This window comes from Biomphalaria glabrata, chromosome 1 (genome assembly GCF_947242115.1).
Source record: "Biomphalaria glabrata chromosome 1, xgBioGlab47.1, whole genome shotgun sequence".
Taxonomy (NCBI): Eukaryota; Metazoa; Mollusca; class Gastropoda; family Planorbidae; genus Biomphalaria; species Biomphalaria glabrata.
The window spans coordinates 30857102-30883765 of record NC_074711.1 but is presented as its reverse complement, the minus strand read 5'-3'; the positions used below and the strand labels follow the sequence as shown (position 1 = coordinate 30883765).

The 26664-nt window shown below is 31.1% G+C and overlaps 1 protein-coding gene across 4 annotated transcripts; it reads right to left on the bottom strand.

The window, feature by feature from the left end:
• Positions 1-1165: 1165 nt before the first annotated feature.
• Positions 1166-26664, bottom strand: LOC106075036 (28S ribosomal protein S29, mitochondrial-like). Of its 4 annotated transcripts, none has more exons than XM_013235956.2 (13): positions 26537-26664; positions 16448-16542; positions 15710-15811; positions 15277-15385; positions 13047-13139; positions 12487-12626; positions 11716-11790; positions 11523-11602; positions 10943-11033; positions 9155-9214; positions 6732-6824; positions 3978-4092; positions 1166-1266 (listed from the first exon to the last, which is right to left on the bottom strand). In XM_013235956.2, exons 1-13 carry the CDS (start codon positions 26607-26609, stop codon positions 1181-1183), a joined length of 1212 nt encoding a protein of 403 aa, XP_013091410.2. In that variant the 5' UTR covers positions 26610-26664; the 3' UTR covers positions 1166-1180. The 4 variants fall into 4 exon arrangements, with proteins under 4 accessions (XP_013091410.2, XP_055888130.1, XP_055888147.1 ...); XM_056032155.1 differs by lacking the exon at positions 26537-26664 and adding an exon at positions 22280-22433; XM_056032172.1 differs by lacking the exon at positions 26537-26664 and adding an exon at positions 21020-21100.

Genomic DNA, 26664 nt, shown 5'->3' with positions numbered 1-26664 from the left:
AGTGTAGTAGATTAGTAGAGTTGAACTTGTTCTGTTGTCACTGTAGTACAATAGTAGAGTTGAACTACTTGTTGTCAGTGTAGTAGTGTGGAACTAGTTCTGTGGATGGTATAGTATTTAAACAATTTTACAAGTCAACTGGGCTGACCAGTCATTTCATCCCCAATTAAATATTTTTCTTTTTTCATTGTTAATTGTGCTATTAAGGCTTTGACTTTAAGCCCTCATTTCATCTAATATATAAATATGATTATGTAGAATGCTTTTTGATTTTTTTTGACATGTTACTAATGCGTTTATAGTGTTTCCTCTTCCACTTTGCATTCTTGATGAGAAATCTTATAATATATTTTAAATCTGGGTGTGTACTTAGCTATAGCGCTTCTATTGGATGTGGGGGATGTAATATTATAATATTATCCAAATATAATATATATAATATTATTCAAAAGCCAAGGTTTGGTGGAAGTAGTGAAAATCATCTGAGAGATAGAAGTGCGATTAGAATAATTATGACCATGTCGCTGATAACCTATCATCAAAGGCCAAGGTGTGGTGGAAGTACGAAATTTCATTTTATTTTTATTTTTCAATCGCTCTTTCTTGAAATTGCCGCGTCATTTTTAGCCTTGAAATAAGGTTTTTTGTTTTTTTTTCTAATAAAGGCTTACTTGACCCATATTAGGATAACACTTTTTTACATTAGCTCTATATTTATACATGTTTAATTTTTATAGTTCATAATGGCATTTAATTTTAATCTTCTCTTATGTGTTACACTTTTTGTCATTTAAATAAAAAATGAATATATTAAATATTGCTCATTTAATGATTTTTACAATTACTATTTGTTAGATAAAACGATCAGATGAAGAAAATAACGGGATGAAATGACTGGAAACCTCAACTGGTATTCATTAGAACTTTAGAACTGGTTCATTTATGAAAGTCCAGGAAATGTAATTAAGTTCACTTTGTGCTAGACCTTAAGTAAAAACTGACTCCTCTCCAAAGTTACCCATCACTCACTGGGGTAATTTTTCTCCAATCAATGCTGGTAACTTTATTACAAATAGAAAACAATAAATAAATTTAAAAAAAATGAATTTAAGAATAATTTTTCATTTCATTTTATTGTAGAAACCATAAAATATAGTGAATACACAGATACAGAAAAATATTACAATGATGTACAAACTTGATATAATTTGAAAGGGTTATTGTTGCTTACAAAAATGATTTCTTTTTTTCCTTCTTCTGTTCTTCCTGTTAAAATAAAATGTACTGTTATTTAAACTAATATTGAAAATAATAGAATACAAAATAAAGTCTGAGGTTTAACATTGAATAACTTGCAGAATTGGGAAACCAATTCTTTTGCCATATTAAAATTAAGGTTCAACAGCTAAAGCGTATCCTTTAGTTTTTTGTTTATTTTAACTTATATAAGCATACTATATTCCCAGATATAAAAAATATTTTTAAAAAAGGTTTAACAATTGCCCAGTGTCTTCTCATGAAATCATTGAGAGCTTTTGAGAATTTATCCTAAAATCTTTATTGTGAATTGTAAAAATACTATTTTTACAAAGTTACATAGACTTATGGTAAAAAAGTTTGTACACGTTATTTTTCTCACACCCAATCTCTGATCAATCTGAAATTTTTCAAAATTATTTCTTTTACCTGACCACACAAGAATCAATAAAAATTAACTAATAAGTTAATAGACTATTTGTAATTATTTCGTTTGGTATGTCAAACAAGGGAAAGAAATTGTACTTGACTGAAGTGGAACTATAAGCTGAATTAGTCCCTTTCATAGGTCATCGCTCTCTAAATTGAAACAAACAATATATAACTATACAATCTTCTCTAGTCATAAGTACCTTGCTAGTAAAGTAGTTAGCATGTCAGCCTGAGGAGGTGTGAGCCACAAGTTCGAATTCAGGTCATCTCCCCCCCCCCCCTTCTTTTTTTGTAAATGCTTCTCAAACCAAATCCACCCAGATATCCCTTCCCATCTCTCTCCCCCCCCCCCCAATTTTCCCAACTGGTCCAAATAAGAGATAGGATCATAGTGTATTGAGAAAGCTAAAAGCATGGAATAGTGCTGAATAAAAGCAACTAGTAAATTTATTATTAATTCACACAAATTTATTGTTCATCTAGATCTATTACAAATTTAATTACATGACTGACACAAACTAACTGATACAATTACACTTCGTATAAGCTTTTATTAAAAAATATTTTTTGTTTTTCTTGTTTGGGTTTCCAAAAGCTTATTCTTTTGTTTTTAAGAAATCATTTTCAAAATAAGATGTAAAAGGTCATCTCAAATACATCTACCATGATAAATTAGAATGCACAAATAGCTTTATCATGTTTAGAATATGCTACTATAGAGTTTTCAAGCTTTTTCAGTTCGGGGACCCTTTTGCAAGCCATACGATACTAGCAGATCCCTGACGCTGCCCAAATCACATATTTCTAAAGCTGCTGTTCTAATTGTCATAAAATATGAAGCCTTAACTTTTTCATTTTCTGCTGTCACATTGTTAATAATTTTGCAAGCCATACGATACTAGCGGACCCCTGACGCTGCCCAAATCACATATTTCTAAAGCTGCTGTTCTAATTGTCATAACATATGAAGCCTTAACTTTTTCATTTTCTGCTGTCACATTGTTAATAATTTTCTTTGCATACACTTCTGCTCGACGTTTAAAGAAATCAACAGGTTTTTCTTTCAGTTCATTTTGACAAGATAACATTCTTATTTAGCAAGTTTCTAGCTTTCACTCAATAACATTTTAAACTAATGACATATTGTGGCTGATCACTGTTGCATCTGTTTGGTATAAATCAATATTGTAAATATTCAGGAGCCTATTTATGTAAATTTTTTGTACTTGGGTTGGCCTTTCTTACGGCATCATTTCTCAGGTTTTGCCACTATTTCTTCTTCAGATGTCTGCGTTTTAAATATTTATCCTCAATCTAAGGCTAGATGAGCATGCGAAAAAATTTTTAACAAACACAAATTACCACTGTTTAACTTAATAATTAATCATAAAATGTGCACCAGAAAGATGTGGAGCCTCAGGGTAGTTAGAAACTTTAAAACAAAATTTGACTTTCTTCAAATGGCATGATAAAGCAGAGAAATTGAAAGAATGACATTGATTGGTTTGTAAAATAAGTAAATTTGATAAGCATGAGCAAGATAACATTCTATCACAGGACTGTTAACTATCATTGTTGTTTTGCCAAGCTGCATCAACAATTACATCGTCATAGAATAGTTTGTAATAGACATATTAAACTGTAGCGAGGAGCGGGTTGATTATTATTCAGATTATCTGATCAGATAAACTGGCTTTTAGCAAGGAATTTATTTTAATTGTATACAATTTTCATCTTTCTGCGGACCCCATACGGACTTCTCAGGGACCCACATTTTGAGAACCACTGTATTAATACATGCATTTTCTAATTATGGTCATCAGATACTATACCCTTTTAAAATTATTTATACATAAAAACGATTTTTGAAACAAGATGAAAAAGGCAGCTCAACTTATAGATTAATTACTTATGACATATAGATTATCCACAACAGCAAAAAATTACAAAATAACTCAACAAACATTCTAATTTTTTTCTTTCAAAGTCTGCAAATAATATTTAAGTCTCTAAAGATTAATTCTAGGAGACTGTTGGGAATGCAATTTTGTCAGGAGTTTGTGTGTCACTTTGAAAAAATATATATAAAATATTTCTAAGCAATATAAATATAAATCTGCAATATATTTATTTATTGTAAAAAATGTTCCTTGCAGAATAATATCATTATTTTTTGACTCCATAATTCTTTTTTTTCTTTCCTTTATCTTGATTCTAAAGAATGGAGCAAAAAAAAATATCTAATTATGCATTTTATTATTTTAGTGCCTTGCTATGTCAATTCTTACCATGAGCATTCTGTATCCAGTTGTGTTCTATGTAGTAATTGATAGTACTAAGAGCCTCTTTTTCTGTGTATTCAGGGACTAGAATGGGGACAAAAGGATCCAGAGCTTCAAAGCCCTAAAGGAAATATAAATTTGAATCATTTTTTTTTATTAAAAAAAAATACAGGTAATGTAGGCATAAGAAATGTTTAGAACCTAGAAAACAAATTGTATTCATAATATTAATATTAGCTATTATCAGTTCTATTTCATCATTGGCCTCCTTCAGTCGTGAAACGACTATGGTTCATCTCAAACACTTTTTCATATGGCTGTGGAGCACTATTTTGGAGAGAAACTCCCGTCCACATATATTGAATGTCAAGGTGGCTTTCGCTTTGGTGGTAGAGGAGCTGGCCATTTTCCGTGTGGCACACTTTTCTTCAAGAATCGATGCCCATGTTTTCTCGCTGTCTATAGCTTTCTTGGTCACCGTCTTTCTCCAACTAGTGCGGTCTAAGGCTATGTCTTCCAAATGGTCAGTATCAATGTTTACTGATTTTAAATCCCTTTTTATCACATCAACGTAACGGAGGTGGGGGCAACCAGTTTTTCTTGAGCCAGACGCATGTTGCCCATACACAATGATTTTTGGGATGCGATTGTCCTCCATCTGTCGAACATGTCCAAGCCAGCGCAGGCGGCGTTGCATAAGGACCATAAAGATGCTGGGAAGGCCTGTTCTCTCAGGATCTTAGTATTACACACTCTTTCTTTCCATGTTGTGGGAAGCGTGGTCGAGAGGCCAAGTGCGCTTGAACTTGGCTTGGCTTGACTACCTAGAAGGGGGCTCGAGGTTCGACACCCGACTCGGGCAGAGTTGTGTTTACTGAGCGCCTAAAGGCAGCACGGAAAACCAACTCCTAGATACCCCCTCCCCCCCACCGGTCCACAAATGAGATTGGACCAAAAGCGCTCTGAGCATGCTATAAGCATGAATGTGGCGCTATATAAAAAAGCTATAATGTTATTTTTAAGATCCTTCGAAGGCAGCGTAAGTGGAATGAGTTTAGTTTTCCCTCTTGTTTTGTGTAGGTTGTCCACGTCTCGCTGCCATATAGTAGCATGCTAAGGATGCATGCCTTGTAGACCTTCATTTTGGTTGCTGTGGTAAGCTTCTGGTTTTTCCAAACTCTTGGTCAGAGTCTAGCGAAGGTTGATGCGGCCATCCCTATGCATTATTTGATCTTCTCTTCTAGTGACAGGTCGCCTGGGATTGTAGATCCAAGGTAGCAGAATTAGTTTACAGCATCTAGCTTGTTATCGTCAATGAGGATGGATGGTAGTGCTGTAGCAGGTGGTCCCATAACATTAGTTTTTTTGTGCTAATGGTTAGGCCATACTCTTTGCAAGCCTTAGAGAAGCAGGACATTAGTGACTGAAGCTCCTCTTGTGAGTGTGCCACTACCGCTGCGTTGTCCTATTTATTACCTATAAATTTGTATATGATTTTTTGCACTTTTTAAGGTAGCCATAAATGTATATTTATAAAAATAAAATACTTTATATTATTACATTCTTTTATAAATTGTATTTATAAAAATAAAAAAAGATAGAAAATATAGATCAATAATGAAAGATCCAAGAATATTTAGGATTTTACAGTTATAATAAAGTTGCACATTTAGATGACGTCACTTCATATCAACAGAAGAAAAACATGTACTTATACTGCCTAGTCATAAAATCACTGTGGTTCATCTTAAGGCTATTCTTGTAGCTCTAGAGCCCTCTTCTGGAGAACATTATTGCCCAGTTATATCATTAGTAAAAGTAATGCTTGCTAGGGTATTAAAGGAGACAGGTTTTATTCCCATTTGGCTCTTTTTTCTTTCAGGGCATTGTTTCCTTGATATCCATGCCTTGCCTTATCAACACCTCTCTACATATAGTGCAGTTTAAGGTTATGTCTTCCTAATAGATATCTATGTCCACTGCTATAAGATCCTGTTTTTTACATCCACATAATGGAGGTGAGGTGCAGTCAGTTTTCGTATAGATGATGTATTTAGGTATTCATTTGTAAATTTATTTCCTTCCACTTGCACTGTCTATAACATATCCTGAAGGTTACATGGAAAGAGTGAGCAACAATGAGATTCTTCCATGAACACGTCTACACAGTATATTCATCAACCTCAGACAAAGCTATCTAAGCTAGTCTACCAAATGGAGGATGAATGAATTTTTAAATAGAAACTTGCTTAGAAACATTAGATTCACTTTTTAGGGCTGCCTGTAGTTTATATTCATCTAGAAATTTTTCCAGTCATTCTCACTACTGGTACTAGCTTTCTCATATATGTATACAGACTCAAATTAATATAATACACAGTATTTTATGACTTATATTTGTTGTAAGCTGTAAATGTTATGATCTGTAAGACTAAATATGTAGTTAAACAGTGCTTAATATAATTTTTTTAACAGTTATGATCTGCTTCAGAGATATGTAAATCATTATATAAATTACTCTGCAGTTGTTGTTTTTTTGTAGCTTAAATAGGAAATCAGAATAAATAGCTATATTTCATTATGAGGTAATCTAGAAAAATTATAAACTATGTAAAGGTAACATTTGACAGATAAAATGGTTAAATATATTTCAAATAAGTCATTTTTGGTTCATTTTGAACTAGCATTTGTAGTTACCCTATTTTACTTTGCCGCTGAGAGATTTTTTAAATTAAAAATTAAGTCTGGCTGAATGTTTACCTCTTGTTTTAATAGGTACAATGGTGTATAATTTTCTCTCTCATTTAGATTGTTACAAGCTTCTTCAACAGTGCACACAGCAACACCATTTGTCTGTAGAAATATATCATAGTTCATAATACCATAACATTAAAAACAAAATTTAAAAATTAAAAAAAAATAATTAATACACATACTAGCATAATACTTCAGAAAAAGGAAAAAAGAGAAATTAAAAGAAGAAAAAAAATAAGCAGATTTAAACCCCAGAGCTGATAAGTTGAAAGTGTTACCCATTATTATATTAGTATTATTATTTCTATACTTAAATCTAGTGACACAACATTCAAGTGTACGCTGAGTATCTGTGAAATAGTATTCACTCAACACAAAAAGAAAATTGAAAAATTTAATAACACTAACTTGAATTTTAGAATAAATCATACAAAATAGCTCAGATATAAAGGCACACTATAAATTAATGGAGATAATAAATCCACAGTGAAACTATTTAACTAAAGTAAAATGAACTAATGACCCTGAATTTTCAGAGTATTGTGACTGAGTGGTAAAATGCTTGGCCTCTTAATGTAAGCTCTGAGTTTGAGTCCTATTGAAGAATCGGATTATTATGATTTTAGGGCACCCTTGAGACAACATAGCTATGGTAGGCACCTCACATTATTTAGTTAACTCTTTGGCTCCGCACCAACGCACAGGGCGTTGATTTTAAAAAAGGGGTAAAAAGTCGGACCAACGCTGGGGGCATCGGCTATTTCAAATTTATTTTTTTCATTTCCATTTCTCCAATTCTTGTTTTTTATTGCTTAATTGTTTATCTAGAATAGTTTCCCTTTGCTAAACATCCGGAATTTCCTTCATTTAACGTGTTTTTATTTTGTACGAAGTTTGTAAAGAGATGACATTTATTTTTTCTGTGTGCGTGTTTTTTTTAGATGAAGCTTCAACCAAGGCCATATAAACTTTGTAGATCTAAATATTTCTTTGATAAAGAAGTATAAGAATTCAGATGACAGTGGTTTTGTTTTATCTGATGGTGATATTGATAAATCTAATTATATAGATCTAGATTCTAGATCTAGTAAATTAATTTATAGGTCTAGACCTAGGCCTAGGCCTAGGTCTAGTAATGATGAAGTTTATCAGCTGATGAAGCAGCTCCACCCCCAGCTAATGTTTAATGTAGATCTAGAACTAGTTTAGCTGTCTCTACATTATCTAGATCTAAATCTAATCAGATAGATGTAGATCTCTAGATCTATCATCTAGGCACTGAAACAGAACAATTTCAGATTTATTCCACCAAGAAATTGGGTTGTCAACCTAGACTTAGTCAGCACTGCATCTATTGAGATGGAATGTTTTTTTCATTGACAATCACATTGTTGATAGTCTTGTTAGCAAAATAAATAGCTATGCTGACCATAGGATTAAATGGAACACCCCTGCTAGAATAAGATCCATTTTCAGAGAATGGTGACCTATAACTATAAAGAAAGACAGAGTATGTAAACACTTTGGGTCAGGGAGAACGGTTTATGTTTGCGCTGGATGGGAGTCGAACCCACACATTCATATTGACTGCTTCCATGAATATCAAAACTAGAAGGAATATTTATATACTAAGTACATGAAGAACTTTAGAAGAAAATACTATAAATATATATATGCTGTACAGTTGGACTAGTTTTAGGGTAAAAGTGTTTTGTTCCAAGAGTGTTGCTTTTTTTATGGGCTTTTTCGTTAAAGTAGTGACATTGGATTATTAATTCCAGTTTATTATTTTTTGCATCTATTGCTGTTTCTTCTGTTGTGTTCTGTAAACAAATGGATAAAAATGAGAAAAAAAGCTATTTGGATTCAATTTGAACAAAAAATTTCTTTAAACATGCACTTGGATGGATATTTTCAATGTCAGTTGGTGAGTTTTTCATTTTTAATTTTTATATTCAAAACCCAAAATTAAAAAAACAACATAATTAGCAAACTAGGAAACACAAGAAATGGAAAGAGCATCCATTTCTCTTTAATTCTATATCAAGTTTATTATTTTCCAATAATAAATAAAAAAGTTATACAAGTTATATCGAAGCAAAGAAGCGCACTCTGAAATGGCGGAAAAATTAATTCCGTCCAAAAGTGGCAAATAATTCTGAATTAATTCCGGAGCCAAAGAGTTAAGTAAAAGCATTTAGCCGGTTATAATAATTTAAAAATTTCATTAAGTAAGCTGTAAACTATGCTATTATGTGTAAAAGAATAGAAACTTAATAGAAAAAGAAATCAATTCAAGCACTAGATGACATATCCAGAAGCTGGATAACAAAGTTGAGTGATACGCTAAACAAATGTAAATTATATAGACATTTTCATGGCCATATTGAGCAACTTAAGACCAAAATACCTAATTTATAAATACATACCCACGTTGGTGTTAACATTTTCTTAAAATTATGAATTAGAGATATTTCACTAGGATGAAGCTGAAAGAATTAAAATGTACAACTTACTAAACACCTAATACTGGAATAAAAATAGAATAATTCTGAAATGATCAATACAGTGATATCTTTGTAAAATACTAAGTTTTCAAGAAAATAAAATACAGCATAGTAATTCATTCCATAGTATTTTATTTCCATGTAGCATAATGAGGTGCAGGAGCTTAACTTTGTATCTGCTGTATCTAAGGTTTGCTGTTTTTAATCGAACAAAGAAATTAATTTAAAAATCCTTTACAGATTTGATGTACATAATAATAATTGTAAATCTGATTAAATAATAACAAAATAATATGAAAATGATTAGTAATTGTCCAATAATTCTAAAGATTTCTATTAATATGAGCTAGATGTCCTGAAATCTTTAAGGATATGATTAACACTTTTTTCAGATTAAAACATTCATTAACTCTTTCTCTCCGTAATTATTTACCACATTCTGGTGGAATCAACGCTGGTATTGTCAGTTAGGAGAGAAAGAGTTAAAAAAATTTTTACAAACCAAAAAAATAAGACAGGTGGTCAAGAGCCTAAGTACGCTTGAACTTGGCTTGGCTACCTATGAAGGGAGCTTGAGGTTTGACACCCGACTCAAGAGTTGTGTTTACTGAGCGCCTAAAGGCAGCATGGAAAAACCTTCTCCCATATACCCCCTCCTCCCCCACCCCCAACTGGTCCACAAATGAGATCGGACCATAGCGCTCTGAGCATGAAAGTAGCGCTATATAAAAGCCATAAATTATAAATTTTTATTATTATAATTTAAGAATTTTGTTAACGATTACAGATGTAAAAGTCAAGGGTTTTTTTTAAGTTACATAAAGTTAATGTTATAACTCTGCATTGAATATCTACACAAATTAGCAATGTTTATATAATAAAATGAAGTAACAAACATTTAGAAAGTTGTAGCTTTACTCTTACTCTCAGAAAATAACTACACCTGCACAGACTATTGCGGCGATACTCTCAGCAAGTAAATTGATATATGGTTGGAATTTGTTTCACTATCTTTATAATGTTTTTATTTTCAGGATACAAGAGTGATTTTTCTTTCTTTTGATGGCTAATTGGTTACTGGACCAAACATTTTTTTTTATGAAAACACAGGTTTAAGTGATATTTTTTTGCCTTTGTAATGTGATCTTCAAATAACTGAATAATACTATAACGTAAAGCCTTTGTACAACTTTTATGAGATTTTTAAAGACTAAATGAGTTTTTAAATTTGTAATTTTTTCCATATTTGTGGATTAAATGTATTTTGTACTTATTTTAGTTTTAAAAAAAATGTTTAATTTACTTTCAGAAATATTTTATCTCATCAATAAAATCTGAGAGGCACTAACTGCTTGGATACCTATCAGGGGACTCAAGTTTGAAAATCGTTACCAGTTACCCTCCCTCCCCTTAACTAGTCCACAAATAAGATTGGAAATTAGCACATTCAACATTCTATAATCATGAAAGAAACACTATATAAAAAGCAATTCAAAATGGTAAGCCTATTTATTTCCCTTTAAAATAAAATCAAATAGGTCAGATTATATAATAAAATAAAAAATTATGCTGGTTTTTGTAACTCCACCCCTGTACAAATTTTGGTATGTCCAGAAAAGTCAATTTTTCTATTTAAAAAATTTGCATTAGAAGAGTCAATTAATAGACAATATTTTTTAAATTATAGATTTGAGATAATTAGTGTGCTACCTTTTTCTTTCCAGAGTTTTTAAGTGCATTTAATTGATTCCACTGTGTATAAAATGCATTGACAGCATTGACAACTACAAGTACTTTTAATCTGAAAAAAAATGGAGGCACAATAAGTTCATCTTGTCAAACATGAACCCACTAACCAATAATGCAATAAAATGTAGTGTATATTATAGACTACTAATGCAGTATAATGCGACAGTAAAATTCTGAGTAACTATAATTCTGCACGTCTTTTTCAGAACAACAGGACAAATCTAGCTAATTTGAGTAAAAACACGATGTGTATAGTTTTTTTGTTTTTAACACTAAAATGCCTATACTGCAGTGCATAAGACTAATAAAAGAGATAAAGTGTTAATGAAACTTTTGTTTTGCTTTGTTTTAAAGGTTTTGAAAGTATATATTTCTTTGAAATTAGATAAATTAACCTATTTTTATTTTTTAAATATTTTTTTTGTATCAAATATTTATTAAAAAAAAAAAATGGGTTTAGATACATCATGTATATATCAATACAAAAGCATATAATTTGATAGTCTAAGAGTAACACTAAAGAATAGTTCAAATGACCAACCCCAAAGTTTGTGCCTGGTTTCTTATTTCTTTCAAAATGACCCCAACACAATCTGATGAGAATTTGATACGTGTCTGTCCCTAAAATATATTAAGAATATTAATAAAAATTGATTACATTAATAATTATCAAATGTAAATAATTGTTTATCGCAACAAATACGTTGCTATAAAAAGTACAACAAAAAACATACAAAGTTTATTATTTCTTCTATGGGTGTGCCAACTGCTGCATTCTCTCTTTTAGTCCAGATGTATTCAGATGTTGTCTGTAAAAAAAAAAAAAAATTTTGTTTCTTTTTTAAGTTATGCACATATATAAAAAAAAAATTCTTTTATTAACCAGGCCTTTGCAAAACTACTATAAAAAAATTGTGTACAAGAAAACAAAAACAACAAATCAATCAAATTATTTAATTTTACAATAGTAGTTTAAATATGTAATTGAGATATTGCCAACTCCTATGATAAAGTGCAAGTTAAAAAATTATATATTAAGAATATATATTTTTACTGGGCACTTTGTCATGTAAGGTAAATTGAAATAAATAATAAAATAATTAGATTCTTTATTGTGATAGTAAACAGTAAAAAGAGGAATAAATCATATGAAGTATATTATTTTTGATCACACTAGAGGAAAAAGTGTGATTGAGAGAACTATTAGGCCATGTTTTTAGTCTTTGGAAGTTGGACGCATTTATATGATAATAAAAGTTTGAGATATGGGATTGAGAGAAATAAATAATCCTGTTACAAGTATTATTGATAACCATATGCTGAAGAGAATTTTAACTTCATGTTGTTGTTTTTTCTGTTTGCTGACAGAGCTGCACATTAACTTTAGTGCATGAATTGTGTTGAATGAAAATCCTGTGAATCTCAAGGAACTATTTCTATATTTTGGACTAAAAAGTTAATTCCACGATATATATATTATGTCATAATAATAGGAAAATACTTACTTTAAGGTTTGCCAATTTACCCTCATTTTGATGTTTAAAATGAGCAAGCCATTCCGCTCCATCTGTGGGGAGATCATAACGACCAGCCTTGTATGTTGATTCTGAAACTTCCTTGTACCATCCTCTTACCCAACGTCCAGCTGAAATATTTAAAAACCTTTCTCATTTAGCAATATATCAGTATCATATCTTTAACATATACATAAATAAAAATAAAAACAAAAACAAAATTAGATAAATTCTCAGAATTCATTAATTATTTTCTAAAGGTTAATAGAAAATAAGAGATGCATAAATAATCAAATAGAAATATTTATTGAGACTATACAGAAATATATATCAATATAATTTTTTTGGCATAGTAAGTATTGGATGGATGAAATTTGACAAAATAATTAGTGAACATTTTTTATGTTTTTTTTTGCTTTTTTATTTTTATATTACTAGATTTTCAAGCATTTTTCAGAAGTAATTTAAGCTGATATAATTTAATCATTTATATTTGTAATTTTTACAAAACAGATGTAATAAGAAGTAAGGAAAAAAAGTTATCAGCAGACCCCAAGGGACACTGAGAATGAGCCATCCATCTCGATGAAAACGCTGCATCGTATGAAGCAAAATAGAAGCTTTGCCTGCACCTGTACGCCCATCTATAAAATGTTAAGTAAATGTTGAAAAGACTAAATAAAAATGATACATAGTTCTATGATTTTCCTTTTCAGCACCTCATCTTAGTTGGGTGTGATAAAAAAGTGTGCATTCATCTGCTGTTGTGGCAAATGATAATATACTATGATTGACCAGTCTATTTAGTAGGCAGAGTAAGGTAGTGGTTAAACTTAATAATTACTTAACATGTTGAAGCTGTAAAACAAACCATGCATAAACATAAGAAACACAACATGGCAGCACTGGAAGACAATAATCCGAGAGAGAATAGGAAGAAAATGTATAGAAGAATTTATAGTGATGGGCAAAAGTTAGCTAAAAAGTTAGAAACTATTAGTTTAACTAAAAAAAATTAATTAAGGCCAAAGTTTAACTAGAAAAAAAAGTTTAGTTAAAATCGTAATTTAATTATTTTTTTTTAGTTACTAACTATAAAGTTTAATTACAATTTGTAAAACTTTTCAACATGTGTTAGCGGTTGTAGGGCACATCCCTGTTTTCTGATCATGTGTTATCAAAAAATGATGCAGTTAACAACTATTTAGTCAGTCTGCATTTGAAGAGGGTAAAGTAGAAGTTATGGGAGTCAGTATGTGCACTTGAAAGTAGCAGTATTATAAAATGTTAAACATTTTGCCAAAAAAAGCTTCTAAGCAGTATTATGAATTGGGTTGTTCCGAATTTTTCCTCTCACATTTGGTGTTTAATTTCTGGTAAGCAAGTCAATATTTAGTGGTTTTAATCAATTCATTTGCGGCAAACAATAATTTATTAACTGCAGGAACATCAACTAGGCCTACACCCTTTTTATAGCTTAAACCTTAGATGAAGTTGAAGCCTATAATAGATTCTAGTATTTAGACTTATTATTGAGATCTAGGTCTAAATTTACAGTTAGGCCTATATAGATCTACAAGCATTAGGATAACCAACTCTAGAAAAAAACATCTTATGCCACATCCTCCCTGACCAAAAAGTAGGTAGACTTAGTAGTAGACTATGTCCAACTGTAACTAAGACAAACAGACACAAATACTCTTTTTTTCCCCTGGCAATCAAATCATTAAATAGAAACAATCTGATATAAACTTTTCGCATGTAAATTATGAGTGAGTCTGGTGTGAATGTACATTTTGGTTTGTTATAGTTCTAAATTATAATGTTTTTTGTTTGGTGTAATGCACAAATTGTAAGACAAATTTCCGTTTGGACAATAAAAGATTATTATTATTATTATTAACTGATTTTAACCTGGTCAGATAGACGTCCACATGTAAGCCTGTGTGCTGTACATGTGTAGTCGATGATACTACAAGACTACCCTGTTTTTTTTCATCGCAAGTTACGCAATAGTGTTTGCTTAATGTCAAGTGGTTAGACAAGAAAATAACACATTGGTATGGTTAGTGAACCATGTACTTAACACTGAAATAGTTACACAAGTCAAATGTTTCATAAAACTCCAACAATTTTGTTTCTATTATTTTGGACACTAGAAATGTGAAATTCTAAATTTCTATTTTATTTAATGAGATTTTAAACTTAATCAGTAAAAGTAAGATTTTCCATTATATAAGTTAATATAATTTTAAAAATAAAGGTTTCTAAAGGTTTTAATTCAAGGCTAAAATACAAGGACAAATATTTATTTAGACATCTTTTTTTTTTCCAATTTTAGTGTGCAATAATGTTATATGTAAGAAACATCTTTCTTATTTCTGATTTTTATTATTATTATTCTACAATGTTAAAAGATTGAACCGTAGGCATACAGTCAAATTATTAGCTAGGTCTAGATCAACTCTCCCCCCCCCCAACACACGCACACAAAAAATAGTTATGAAAAGTTTGTTTTAGTTTAATTTTTTTTTTTGTTTAGTTTAACTATATTTTGAAATTCATGACAAACTTTTAGTTTAACTACTTTATTTTACTTAAAACTTAGTTTTAGTTTAACTTTTTAAAATTTAGTTTAGTTCCCATCACTAAGAAGAAATCAACATCAGTGAATCATTTGGACATGTCCATAGTTTCTTTCAAGTTTTCAAGTCAAAATAAGCCATATGTAAAATATTTATATACACACACAAAGCTGATGCTTAATATTATCAAGGATACAGAGAACAAATCTAGGAATTGGATGATTTAAATTCACATTTTGAATGTACCCATTGAGTTCTACTGCAGGCTTTCTAACCATCATTCCATATTCATTAAAAGTATTCATCTGAAAAGTAAATAAACAAAAAAAATCTAGTCAGCTTTATACAACTAAATGCTGTCCTCATTTGTTTAAAATGATTAAAATGAGATTTTCTTAACACATTTATGCCTGAAGATGAAATTTAAAAAAAAATCTATAATAAATCCTTAAAACAAATACGCTCATGTGTTGAGAGTTATTGATATGAAGATAAGCAGTGTTACTTGCATAAAAATTAAAAACAATAATGTGAAAACAATTCAAAATAATGATTTCCAAGACACTTCAAATTGTATTTTTGAAACAAAATTTTTAATGCAACTAATAAGTAGTTTTTAATAACCTTACCAATCTTAAATGCCATGGATGCACACAATTCTTGAGCACACCATTTATTTCTTCTACAGGAATAGTATAATAGAGGCCAACATGATCCAGCGTGTGATTTCTCTAAAAAAAAATTCAAATAAGCTTCATTATTACATTTGTGCTAAAAAAAAAATTATTGTTTTTTTTTTATAAATGACTCATTCTGACATCCTTATAAATTTGGTATATCCTAAAATTTATTGACTTTAAATGTGCAGCAGCAAATATTATTTTACTGTTTTCTTAAACTTATGAATGAAAACATTTTTGGAATGGCTTCAATTTTGGGGAGTACTCATTACCATTAGGGGTTCTATTCCAACAAACCTGTTATTAAGTAAATTTAAGGTTCTGTTTCAAAATGCCTCTAATAAAATGAAGTGAAAAAAAAAAACAGAAAACAAGACAAAAAATCAAATTATTTTGGATTGGATTGGAAATTGGATTTTTGGCACATTGGCCAAATGCTGCTTGCATTAATTGGAAATCTCTTGCAAAGATTTTCTGTCAAAGACAACTCAACAATTAGGAAATTTCAAAGGAATTGGTTTTAATACAGTCCAGATTTTGATTACTCCTACATCCAAAAATAGATAGAAAAGATTGGTGTGCAACCTGACAGAGAATCTAATCTTATTATTTGATTATCTTTCTTTTTCTTTTCACAATTATTCAAGGTATTTGGGCACTAATAGGGAAATAAATTTTAAAACTTACTGGATCGTTTTCATGTGTCCTACAAACATTATTGATTTTTTCAGGCTGTGGTTGTGCAGATGTACTCAAACAGCGTGCTTTACATTTTGAAAAACCTGTGAATAAAAAAATGCAGATCTTTATCTCCTTATAAAATGTATTTAAGAAAGTGACAAAAGAAACTGTTTTATATCTAACTATTTCTCTCCTAATCGACAATAGTTGATTTGTCCCCATTATTTTGACGATATTGTTAATGCTTTAAAAATCAGTTGTTTTTTCTTTCAAAATTTTTTTTATTGATTCTAATTTTTAATCTTAAATTGCTTCCTTTTAGAAAACATAAAGATTTTTTAAATTTTCAATTTGGTTTACCAAAAATGATGTTTTCAACTATTTAAAGAGTGAGACCTAAAAAAAGGCACTATTTTTTTAATACTAATTTTCCACATAGTAAAAGCACAGGATAGTGAGCTCAAGACAATTAATTTATATGTTTTTTTATGTTTTATATATGTTATATGTGAAAATATGAATAACTATCATAAAAATACATTTAGTTCAATTTGGATAATAAAATATTGCCTAGATCTAGTTCTAATGAGAGTTGTCCTCCGTTGAAAAGTTTTTATTTTTAAATTCCATTATCCAAAATAAAATGTCATTTTTTGGTTTTATAAACATCAATTTGTTTTATATCAAAAAGGCAAGCATTCCCCTTTAATTCTATATGAAATAAAAAGTTTTCTGATAACAAACAAAAACGCTATATAATTTTAATCATAACAGGTTAGTGAAATACAAATGAGCAAAATGGATAATTCCATTAGAATGTGGAGAATAATTATAGAAAGAGTTAATTGAGCTTCATTTATTCATCCACTAAGATCCTTTGAAATCCAACGATCTTTTTTTCAGTTAGCACAAGTGAGCTCAAAACAGCTCTGCTCCTGAGCCAACGCTTCTGGTGCTTACCAGCATACTGTTCAACACTAGTGATGCACAGATTGTTCAGATGAACAAGGAGAGACAGTTGATTCCGGCTAAGAAAATGAAGAAACAGAACTAGAACTTAGTTCAATCCACATAGAGTAACGAAAGGAGCATTGCCAGTGGAAGGCTCAGCAAGATGAGAAGCATGTTAGGTTCTCTGTGTGGGTGGTCTGTCACACCATTGTTTGTTAGACATTGTGACATAAACTAGTTGGGAATCACGGAGTACATTAATTTATTGTATTTTATGTGGGGAGCTACTTGGAATTATGGGTAAAAAGTCTCGTTTTGAGAGTTGACCACATGGTAAGAAGTCAGTAGTCATCGTCTTCTTGAAGCGTATGGATGTTTAATGCAGTTAGTTTAAAAATATTACCAGTTGTGTACTTGCTATATTTCATTGATTTATATAATGGATTTTGTGAGATGAAACTTGTATTTAATGATGGTTGGACTTGCCAATAAATTGTGTATTTCATTTTATGGTTAATTAACGTACTGTCTGCTGATCAAGGACTTGATGAATTTTAATATTTGTTGTGCTCTACTAATTAGAGTAGACATACGCGACACCAAGTAGTACTTCAGTTCAAGTGAAGGAAGGCATCTTTAATTACTGAATATTAGACACTTTAACATGCATAATCAAATGTCACATAATAAGCAGTGACATTGTCTAGTTAAGAAATTGTCTGGGAAACTGTGGAAGTGTCGTTCCTGCAAGTGGAAGACATTCCTTTTGGTTTTTGAAGGCATTCTTGAGACAACCAGAAGATAGAGAGCAGCATGGTCTGTGAGCCTGTGTTAGTAAAGACGGTGGTGCCAGCGAGATAAAGGTAATTTCAAGGTCACCAACCAGATAAAATACTAAGTAAAACACAATGAGGAAAAAAAAAAAATGGGAGTCAAGTAAAACAAGGCTCAGTGTAGCAATGAAAAAATGACTGGAATGTCTGGGTGTTAGAAAAAAGACTTGAAGGAATTACACTTACATTTGAGCTTTAAGTTTCTAAGCCTTGTCCATAAGCTTACACAGCCAAAACCACAAAAAAGACTGCAGCATTGCACCCCTATATTATTTTACTCAGTGTGAAATTCAAACCAGCATATTCTTATTTTAAAATGGCTAATGAGCATCTATCTATCTATCTATTTAAATATACTAATTAGTTAACTATTTTCATACATTTTTCTAGTCAATCTGTTAGCATCTTATAATGTATTGTTATGGGTAATGCACAATTCTAAAAAATAATTCCTCACAGATAATAAAAATTATTAAATTATTATTACCAGTCAATTGACAGTTTTTATACTAAAATACTAGTTTTTTAGTTATAGTGCTGCAAACAATTCTTCTATTTAGGATAGTAATGAACTATTTGCAGAAATATTACACAATTTTTTTTTAGATCATATTATTATAAAACCAGCTAGATTTAACAACAAATTAGATCTATTTCTAACTTTACTAATAGCCCTAGATTAGTATGAATTGTGAAATAATCCCTGGACTATCTAACATGATATTGTTAAAATACACAGTCAAATAAAAGCAGTAATAAATATAAAACCTAAAGGAAAAATCTTACTCTTGAACAAATGCAACCTAACACAACTACACCTCACATTTCAACAAACATTCTTATCAAAAAAAGACAGCTTGATGACCTTTAGAATTTCATTAAAAGCCATCTTAAAACAAAGAAAAAAAAGAAAAAATTTAAAGGAACTACGGCAGAGTCCATAAAAAGTACCTTAAAATCAAACACCTAGCCGAAAAAGTTAGCAGACAGCTGCAGAGCAAATACATAAATAAAGTAATATCTGAAGAAAGCAAAAAAAAATAATTTATGGTCATATATTAAATCTAAGAAAATGGAAACAACAGGAGTATCCCCATTAAAAAGTGAAGATAACTTAACATATAACAATAATGAAATTAAAGCTAACATTCTTAATAAACATTTTGCATCAGCATTCTCAGCCACAGGAGACAAAGACATTTATAAATTTAAACCTGGAAGTAGAAAACAGAAGATATAAATGTACAAGGGGATCCAAAAACTATTAGCTAGCATAAAACCAAATAAAGCTTCTGGACCTGATGGTATTCCAGCTAGATTGCTAAAAGAAAAGACACGAACTAGCACCAGTGTTCAAAATACTTCTTCAGGCATCACTAAATCAGGGCAGGGTACCAAGGGACTGGAAAGAAGCTAATGTCATTCCTTTTTTAAATAAAGGAGAAAAATCTGATCAGGGGAACTACAGACTAGTATCACTCACCAGCATCACATGTAAAATACTAGAACACAAAATATGTAGCAATATAATAAATCACTTAGATAAACATATTATAATGTTCTCACTCCATACCAACATGGCTTTAGGAAATATAGGTCATGTGAAAACTAATAGGATTTAGTGAGGATTTTTCAAAGGGATTAGATAAAAATGAGCAAATAGATGCAATTTTATTAGACGTTTCTAAGGCATTCGACAAAGTTCACCACCATAGCCTTCTTAAAAAACTAAAATAATTTGGCATTAATGGTAGATTTCCTAATACGAGAGAACAAACTGTAATAATAAATTGGTTCCAAATCCACACAAATAATAGTAAACTCAGGTGTACCTCAAGGAACAGTCTTAGGCCCACTACTGTTTCTCATTTACATAAATGACCTACCAAATTGCATTACTGTTATTAGTTCAGGAACAAAAGTCAAATTATTTGCAGAATATTGCATACTATATAGAACAATAAAAACAACACAAGAAACTGAAAATTTACCAACAGAATTAGAAGAATTACAGAAATGGGAATCAAATTGGAGCATGTCTTTCCACCCAAAAAAAAAAAAGCCAGTTAATACGAGTAACAAAAAAAATAAATAAAAACTACTAATTATATTTATGGTAAACCAGTTACTCAGACTATTTATAATATTATTAAATCATTATACATGTACTATATAGACATCTATACAGAAGAGGAGAGAGAGAGAAACATGTGACCGGGTATGTATGCTCTGCTAATACAGTCTAGATTACTCTAGCCTCAAGTCTAGCTTTTAGTCTAGTATAGTCATATAAATGATAAATAAAAATATATATTATATATATAAAAACTATAGTCTATGAGGCTATAGTCACTAAGTCTAGTCTAGACCTACAATCTAGAGTCTATATATAATTATAAATTATATCCAGATCTATAAATAATATATAATATTAATAATAATTAATATATTACAAAGATTCCCACATAGATTATAGCTAATAGACTCTAATATAGATAGAAATCAATGATCATCTATCTTCACTTTTATCATGATTATCTCTAGAATCTAGATCTAGACTAGTGAACTAGTGACTAGTCTAGGCTAGAGTAATAAAATTATAAATGATAGTGATAGAAGACTAGAATTTTAGTAGAATAGATCTAGCTTAAAGTTAACTTAAAGTAGCTTAGCCTTAGAGTTAGACTAGAACTACTAGAAGGCTTAGTCTTTAAGTCTTTATCTTATACTTTTTGTTGTCCAAGTTATATTATACTATAGATTTCTAGACTAGGTCTAGTTTGAGTTTACTAACACTCTCATTTCAGACTGAACCTCAAGTCTAGCTAAAAGTAGTAGAAGGCTTAGGGCTTAGTCTTTTATCTTAGACTTCTTATACTTTATAGATTTCTAGACTAGAGTAACTTACATCTATCGAACACCTTCGTTTTAAGGTACTTATCGAACACCCCATTGTATTTTTTAAAATTCTCCTTTATGTCGATGATTATGACAAAACTAGTCCATTCCTATTGTGCATCGTCCATTTCTTTATAGTTTAGTTATATTTAGTTTCATTTTCACCCGAGGATAATTTTTTTACTTATATTCAAAGTGCATTGGTAATATTGGTATAAAAATTTCACTTTTTTTGACCTCTTGGGAAGAGTGAAGTGAGTCTCGGGTTAAGGGTATTTTTTAATGCCAAAGATGTTCAGCTCAACAAAACCTATATAATAAGCTTCTAATTAGGCTGAGAAATATTTGCAACAATTTTCTATAAAGTGTCCTTTGCTATCTAAACATGAAAATTGAGGTTTAAAAAGGGGGTGTTCGATAATAGCAGTTTTTATATAAGCAATCTCAGCTTAGTAAGATATCGAACGCCATTTTAATGTTAAAAATAAACATCAAAGGGATATAACCCAAAGAACACAAAATATTTAAATTATATATTTTTTAATTGTTATTTTTAAAAATAATGTAATGCAAAGTACATATATAAATTACCCATGTGTTACAATTTGTATCAGCTATTTGTGGTTTACCGTAAATGTGCTATATTTTTCTAAGTAAATAGATTTACATCGATATGCACTAATTGTACCCATTTTAAAAGCTTGATTTTATGACACATATAGTTTGATGCTATTATCATCGTTGTGCTACCATAGGTGGAAGGAATATAGAATATAACACAGGAACAATGAATTTAGAATATATCCAGTTGTGTTGTTTTTTTCAGATGCCCCATTCTATTAACTTCTGAATTATGTGTTATAAACCAATACCTAGCGCATGTGCTTGATGTGAAGAGATATTAATAAAACGAAAGGGCTAAGGGGGAGGTATAGAATGTAGATATGGTATTTTGAAATAAAAATGTCTTTGGTAGGTAAAAAAAAAAAGGGGGGGGGGGGAGAGAGAAACAGTCCAGACACTGTATCAAGAGATCATCAATAATTGCTCGACCATTAAAATGTGACGTCAGCCTCAAATACATAGTCAGTTGTGCTTCTCGATCTAGACGTGTGGCGCAGGGTCTAAAAAAAATTATATATAAAGTACCATATACCATAAAGTATGATAAAGCTCATAATGCGCTACAAAGACACTCCTTTGAAACATCACAAATACTCAAAATAATAACAATAACACATTTAACCACTCTCTTATTCTGCCTACACCCCCTTACCCGCGCTTTCTTCTTACGCAATTCCACTCTCATTCACACTTCATTCACACTTTTTCAGTGCAAAGTAACAACGTAATTTTCAAGACTCAATCCAAACGCAGCCACCAGACTAACACACAACAAAAAAAAAAAAGGTCAGTGACAGCCCAACACACAGGTGTAAACCAGGCCACCAACGCAGCCCCAAAACATTGTTCAAGTTGTAGTAAGAACAATGTTGAGGGGAAAGGGGGAGGAGCCATCATTCGAGTACCTAAGGTCAAGCCGCTAATTAGGTCACAAACACTAGGCGTGATAGATATATAGATATGTTGTTTGTGTGTGTGTGACAAATACTAAGCGTGCTCTAAAATACGGTGTTGTTTTTTTTTTGGTCAACCAGTTGGTTTAGGGAGGGCGGATCTATCTACATCTATAGGTAACACAGCTCGCAAGCTACCATAGCTTTTCAACACCCCCCCCCCTTTCCCCGCCCAGATCGAAAAATATCTAGCACTGACTTTTGGGCTGTTACATACACTGAGCGTGCTAGATCGGCGGTTAGTTACGTAGGGCCGCGTACAGATATTTTGTTTTTAGGTCAACCAAGTAAACTGTTGTGTCCTGCAATGACTTGGGGAGGATTATCTATTGGCTACCAAAGCTTATTAGGCTCTCCCTCAAATAGATAATATCTGGATTTAATTTATTAATGTCCTTATGTCTCAAAATAGCTTAGACCTAAATAAGTACTACGGTAATGCGTTACTGGGCTTAGCACCGTCAGTTTCTAAGCAGAGCTGATCAGTATATATAGATTATAGATTCCTTCGATGTGGACCATGTGAAAATGACTAAAATCTGTCTGTCTTGACATGGCGTAAAAAGAAAATGATATAAATAAAAAAAAATATAGATTATAACACTTTTGAAACACCATACTTTTCACAAAATTTTAAGATTATAACACTTTTAAAACACCATACTTCTCATGTGTTCGATAAGTTGTTAATATGTTCGATAAGATAAGATAAAGGTAAAAAAGTGTTCGATAATTTAAGCTTTTGAAATCATCGACCTGACTCACTTTAACATCAAATATAAATTTAACTTTGAGTAGTAATAGAATAAAACATGTCTACTTTTTAAGAAAAATGGATGAGGAGTTCATAGATATAATCAGTTTTTTTTCTAGGTCTAATTTTTACGGAGATACACAAATTCAAACATAAAAATGTCGGCGAATGAGCTTAACTTGTTCGATACCTAGATCTAGTTAAGTCTAGTTTGAGTTTACTAACACTCTCATAATTTCAGACTCAACCTCAAGAGTCAGAAAATCGCACTAGACTTGACTAGACTAGTGTCTAGATTACTCTAGACTCTAGATTATAGATCTAGAATAATCTAGATAGTCTGACTAGTAGATCTAGATCTAGATCTACTACTTAGACTAGTGACGACTAGTCTCATTAGACTGTCTAGTAGTCTAGTCACTAGTGACTAGTGACACTACTATCTTTATCTCTAGTCAAGTATAGTACTTACTCCTAGTAGTCTAGTCTCAAGACTCGTCTCAAGAGATGAAGAGTCCAGAGTCAGAGTGACAAGAGTGACACAAACCTTAAGGACATAAATGAGCTTTTCATAGAAACTTTACACAACCTAAGTTTAGATCAAATCATTAAAAAGCCAACTAGATTAAACAACACATTAGATCTCTTCTTAACCAACAGACCTGGATTAGTAGTTGATTATGATATTATCCCTGGTCTATCAGACCATGAGATCATAAAAATACACAGTCAGATAAAAGCAGTAGCCAATTCAAAACCCAAAAGAAAAATCTTACTCTGGAATAAATGTAACCTAACACAACTACACCAAGCTGCATTAAACTTTCAACAAACATTCTTATTAGAAAAAGACATTAACCAACCAGTCGATGACCTCTGGAATTTCATTAAAAACCATCTTAAAAGCATTATAGAAAATCAAATACCAACTAAATACACATCAAACAAAATAAATAAATGCTGGTTTAATAATAGACTAAAGAAGCTTTGTAAACAGAAGGAAAACCTATATAGAAAATTTAAAGAAACTAATGCAGAAAGAGTTTACAAAAAGTATATAAAAATTAAACACTTAACCCAAAAAGTAAGCAGACAGCTGCAGAGTGAATACATAAACAATGTAATATCTAAAGACAACAACAAAAACCTATGGTCATACATTAAGTCTAAGAAAATGGAAACAACAGGCGTAGCGCCATTAAAAGATGAACATAACATAATACATAATGATAATGAAACTAAAGCAAACATTCTAAACAAATACTTTGCATCAGCATTCTCAGCCCCAGGAGACAAAGACATATTACTGAATTTGAACCAAGTAGACAACATAGAAGATATAGCAGTACAAGAAAATGGAATTCAAAAACTATTAGCCAACACCAAACAAAATAAAGCTTCTGGACCTGATGGTATTCCAGCTAGATTACTCAAAGAATTAAGTAATGAGCTAGCCCCAGTGTTCAAAATACTCTTTCAGGCTTCACTTAACCAGGGCAGAGTACCAAAGGACTGGAAAGAAGCTAATGTCAGCCCCCTATTTAAAAAAGGAGAAAAATCTGACCCAGGAAACTACAGACCAGTATCACTTACCAGCATCGCATGTAAAATCCTAGAACACATAATATGTAGCAACATCATAAACCACTTAGACAAACATAATGTCCTCACACCATACCAACATGGCTTTAGGAAATATAGATCATGTGAAACACAACTAATAGGACTAATTGATGATTTTTCAAAAGGTTTAGATAATAGTGAACAAATAGATGCTATCTTACTAGATTTTTCTAAGGCTTTTGACAAAGTTCACCACCATAGTTTGCTTAAAAAATTAAAATATTTCGGCATTAATGGTCCAATGCATCAGTGGATTAAAGACTTTCTGATAGGGAGAGAACAAACTGTAATAATAAATGGCTCTAAATCAACACCGATAACAGTAAACTCAGGTGTACCTCAAAGAACAGTCTTGGGTCCACTACTATTTTTAATTTACATAAATGATTTACCAAATTGCATTACTTCAGGAACAAAAGTCAGATTATTTGCAGATGATTGCATAATATATAGAACAGTAAAAACAACACAAGACACAGATATTTTACAAAGAGAATTAGATGAATTACAGAAATGGGAATCAAATTGGAGCATGTCTTTCCACCCAGAAAAATGTCAGTTATTAAGAGTAACAAAAAAACTAAAACAAATTAATTCCACTTATCTTATTCATGGCAAACCAGTAACACAGACTAAAAACGCAAAATACCTAGGTGTTATAATAAATGAAAAACTGTCATGGAATCCACATATTGATGAAACTACAAAAAAATCAAACAAAGCATTAGGATTTATTAAAAGAAATTTCTATAAATCAAATAAGAAAATAAAACTAAAATGTTATTTAACCTTGGTTAGGCCAATAATAGAATATGCATCCTCTGTTTGGGACCCCTCAACTCAAGAAAACATTAAGAAACTAGAACAGACACAAAATAGAGCAGTGCGATTCATAACAAACGAATATTCACATTTGACTAGAGTAACACCTTTAGTAAAATCACTAAATTTAGAAAGCCTTCAGGACAGAAGGCTCAAAAGTAAAGTAGCAATCATACATAAAACACTGAACCATAATCTTCAAATACAAAAACAAAATTTAATAAAATACTCTGAAAGACAAAGATAAAGGCACATTCCTCGTCCCATATGCTAGGACAAATTTGTACAAATACTCCTTCTTCCCTAGTGCTATTAGAGCATGGAATGGGTTGCCTGAGCTAGCCAGGAAAACCAGTGACTTGGCAGAATTTAAGTCATTGGTTAATATGCATGACTAAATGCATGACGCGTAGGACGTAATCATCTTCTTTTTTGAAGTAACGTCTGTATTATATAAGATAGATAAGATAGTCACAGTCACTGAGTCAGAGTAGTCAGACTACTCTAGTCAGAGAGAGACAGACAGAGTGAGAGTGAGAATAAGACGGTGAGAGATCAGTTCTTAAAAAAAAAGAGAGAGAATAAAAGTCTATCAAACAACACCCTGAAAATTATAAAATAAAATTTGCTGTCGCACCTTGTAACGGGCTCTTCTTAAATTTAAAACTAAGCGTCCTTGAAACAATGTTTCGCAAAACGACGGGTTCCATTTTGCCTAGTGTTATTTTTTTTTTTTTGACATTTGTCTATCCACACTTCGGTAGA